The 3,658-nt window shown below is 45.9% G+C and overlaps 1 protein-coding gene across 1 annotated transcript; it reads left to right on the top strand.

The window, feature by feature from the left end:
- Positions 1-1,319: 1,319 nt before the first annotated feature.
- On the top strand, positions 1,320-3,274 carry LOC138669625 (uncharacterized). The gene is made up of 2 exons (XM_069756267.1): positions 1,320-2,187; positions 2,664-3,274. The coding sequence occupies exons 1-2, from the start codon at positions 1,768-1,770 to the stop codon at positions 3,189-3,191; spliced, it is 948 nt and encodes a 315-aa protein (XP_069612368.1). The 5' UTR covers positions 1,320-1,767; the 3' UTR covers positions 3,192-3,274.
- Positions 3,275-3,658: the final 384 nt, after the last annotated feature.

Genomic DNA, 3,658 nt, shown 5'->3' with positions numbered 1-3,658 from the left:
GGATGTAAATGTTATTTGTGATGCTAACTCTCATGTTTTTATATATGTTAGGAGATTTAAAGGGACACTGTCACCTGAATTTGGAGGGAACAATTTTCAGCCATGGAGGCGGGGTTTTTGGGTGTTTGATTCACCCTTTCCTTACCCGCTGGCTGCAATATTGGATTGAAGCTCATTCTCTGTCCTCCGTAGTACATACCTGCACAAGGCAATCTTGCCTTGCGCAGGCGTGTACTATGGAGGACAGAGAATGAGCTTCAATCCAATATTGCAGCCAGCATGCAGCCAGCGGGTAAGGAAAGGGTGAATCAAACACCCGAAAACCCCGCCCCTATGGCTGAAAATTGTTCCCTCCAAATTCAGGTGACAGAGTCCCTTTAAAGGGGATGTCCAGGCTTGTGATGAGTCTGCAGTCATTCTTTGTGACTGCAGACTTCTGAATTCTCACAGTGCACACTGCACGCTGTCAGGATTCTCTCAGGCGACTTTCACATCAGCGATTTTTGCCAAAGTCACTGCCGATAGTGTCATACTCACCAAAGGGGGAGGCAGCACTAAAAGTGCCTAGGGCAGCAGAAACTCTAAATACGGCCCTGGGCATGACCGCTTCGTTCCACCGCTGAAGCGATGCGGATGGTACGCTGGTGTGACTGCTTATGACCGGTTGTGTGTGATGAGCTAGAGCGTGGCAGATGGCGCAATGTATGGTCACCATGAGCGCTTTGTGTGGCTGCTGTAGGGAAGCGGGCGGTACACTGTTTTGGGTTATGGTGGACTATAGGCGCGGCAGATTGAAGAAGCGATGCGGATGGTACGCTGTTGTGACTGGTCGTGACTGGTGGGCTACAGCGTGGTAGATGGAACTCAGTTTGTTCGGCATGACCGCTTCGTTCCACCGCTGAAGCGATGCGGATGGTACGCTGTTGTGACTGCTTATGACCGGTTGTGTCTGTTGCGCTACAGCGTGGCAGATGGTACAATGTATGGTCACCATGAGCGCTTTGTGTGGCTGCTGTAGGGAAGCGGGCGGTACACTGTTTTGGGTTATGGTGGACTATAGGCGCGGCAGATTGAAGAAGCGATGCGGATGGTACGCTGTTGTGACTGGTCGTGACTGGTGGGCTACAGCGTGGTAGATGGAACTCAGTTTGTTCGGCATGACCGCTTCGTTCCACCGCTGAAGCGATGCGGATGGTACGCTGTTGTGACTGCTTATGACCGGTTGTGTCTGTTGCGCTACAGCGTGGCAGATGGTACAATGTATGGTCACCATGAGCGCTTTGTGTGGCTGCTGTAGGGAAGCGGGCGGTACACTGTTTTGGGTTATGGTGGACTATAGGCGCGGCAGATTGAAGAAGCGATGCGGATGGTACGCTGTTGTGACTGGTCGTGACTGGTCGTGACTGGTGGGCTACAGCGTGGTAGATGGAACTCAGTTTGTTCGGCATGACCGCTTCGTTCCACCGCTGAAGCGATGCGGATGGTACGCTGTTGTGACTGCTTATGACCGGTTGTGTCTGTTGAGTTAGAGCGTGGCAGATGGTACAATGTATGGTCACCATGAGCGCTTTGTGTGGCTGCTGTAGGGAAGCGGGCGGTACACTGTTTTGGGTTATGGTGGACTATAGGCGCGGCAGATGGAAGAAGCGATGGTAGGCATGAGCGCTTTGTGTGGCTGCTGTTGTTAAGCGTTTGGCACACTGGCAAAAGTATTGTTAATAGGACGCTTTGTCAACCATGTAATTTTTTTTTTTAATTACTTTTTAGATGTCAAATCGTGTGGAGTTCATCCGGGATTTCATCGAGATTTATCAGTCTTTTCCCTGCCTCTGGAAAATAAAATCTCCTGAGTATTGTAACAGGGAAAAGAGGAGGGAGGGTTACTTACAGCTCATTGAGCTTTACAATCGTCAGGCACCAGATGAGGCAGCTAACGAAGCAGTTATTAAAAAGAAAATCCAGGCGCTCCGCACGGTCTGGAGGAAGGAGCTGAACAAGGTTCTTCAGACTACAAGGTCCGGAGCTTCCACTGAAGAAGTTTATGTGCCAAAACTGTGGTATTTTGAGCATCTTAATTTTCTGAGGGACCAAGAGGTGCCACGGACTTCAACGTGTCTTCGATTGTTGGCACCTGTGGAACCAATAGTTTCGGAGAACCACGCCGAGCAGGAGTCACAAGGGCAACAAGTAAGTAGCTCTTTGGACGAAAGTTCACCAATGTGTCCTATAATTACATAATTTTTCTCTGCATTTTAGGTTTTATACTTCTGATTATCACATCAGTTTAAAGTTGTTACAAAAACATGTACACATAAGTAACCCTGTTGCAGTCAAGAATTATAAGGGGAACGTAATATGTATGAAATGGAGATATATGTAAACCATACCATCGAAGCAATATAGAAAATAGTATCGCGTCAAGCTGCCGATGTACTCTTGTTGAGACTATTTAGACTATTAAATATTGGTCAGGTTCCCATAGCAGTCAGAACAGTGTAGTTCAAAGTATTCAATAAAAGGGAGGGTTAAAGAATATTACTAAGCATCAAATATATTATAATCTTTTTGTTACCTACTACGAATATATAGTTTGGATGCGGTTATGGTGGTACTACTTTTTGTTGCCGGGTTCATAACTTTTTTTTTTTTTTTCCCCCCCCCAGGATGACAGTGCGCAGGAGAGTACACTTGACTGTTCACAGGACTGCACAACAACAGATCTAGTGGAGGCGGCACCTGCCAGGACTCAATCGAGGCAAGTTCAAAGAAAACGGAAAGCCACCTCAGACGCCTCAAATGAACTATTGAGCCTGGCAAAGAAGGTGTTGACAAGAAATGTTAGCCCTGCGTTAGAGGGGTTTGGACACTATGTGGTTGACAAACTGGCAAAAATGGACGACAACCAAAGAATACTAGCAGAGCGTCTGATTCTGGAAGCAGTAAACAAGGGTACTGATGGCGATTTGGACAAGAACACTTGTTTGGTCTCTTCCCGGCCAATACAGCGGACAGAGCCATCAAATTTCAATGGTTGGTCACAGGGTCAGACATCGATGCGACACAATCCTCACGTTTCCCACTTCGGCCAGCCACCCCCTAATAACTCCTACACACCAATACCTTTACATATGGCTTCGCCCATCAGGCACCAAAATTTTCAGCCGGAACAATCGTCGTATCATAATTTGTGATTTCCTAACTACTTTTACATCCCTTTTTTTTTTTTGTCTTGTTAAAATAATGTTTGAAATAAAAGCTTTTATTATACATTCTATCACTACTTTTTGATTGGTGTGTCTCAATCACAGCACTGTATGAGGGAACAAATTAACGTAACAAATTCATGTACAGTTAACTAAAAAAAAAAAATCGAATGAAAGTTTAACTAAATCTTTTAATTGGAACAACAAAAAATGGATTATTGGCCCGCCTACAACTGCTGGCACATGTCCCGCAGCTTCTGCAGCTCCTCCATTGCCACATTGTGCTGCTCCTGAATATGTGCCATAGTGTGGAGTAACTTGTCTATGCCGGCTTCAATATCCTCTTTGTTGACAGTGACGAGAGCTGTGGGTCAAAAAACATAACATTAATAACACTGTAGTCTCCCGATGTGTCTTTGCTTCTGTGAATGAAAAAAAATAAAAAAAATAAGCAA

The sequence above is a fragment of the Ranitomeya imitator genome, chromosome 3 (assembly GCF_032444005.1).
Source record: "Ranitomeya imitator isolate aRanImi1 chromosome 3, aRanImi1.pri, whole genome shotgun sequence".
NCBI lineage: Eukaryota > Metazoa > Chordata > Amphibia > Anura > Dendrobatidae > Ranitomeya > Ranitomeya imitator.
This window is presented reverse-complemented; position numbering and strand designations above follow the sequence as displayed.

Coding starts and splice junctions, on each gene's coding strand:
- LOC138669625 (XM_069756267.1), top strand. CDS start 1,768: ATGTCAAATCGTGTGGAGTTCATCCGGGATTTCATCGAGATTTATCAG. Junction 2,188..2,663: donor AGGAGTCACAAGGGCAACAA/GTAAGTAGCTCT, acceptor TCCCCCCCCCAG/GATGACAGTGCGCAGGAGAG.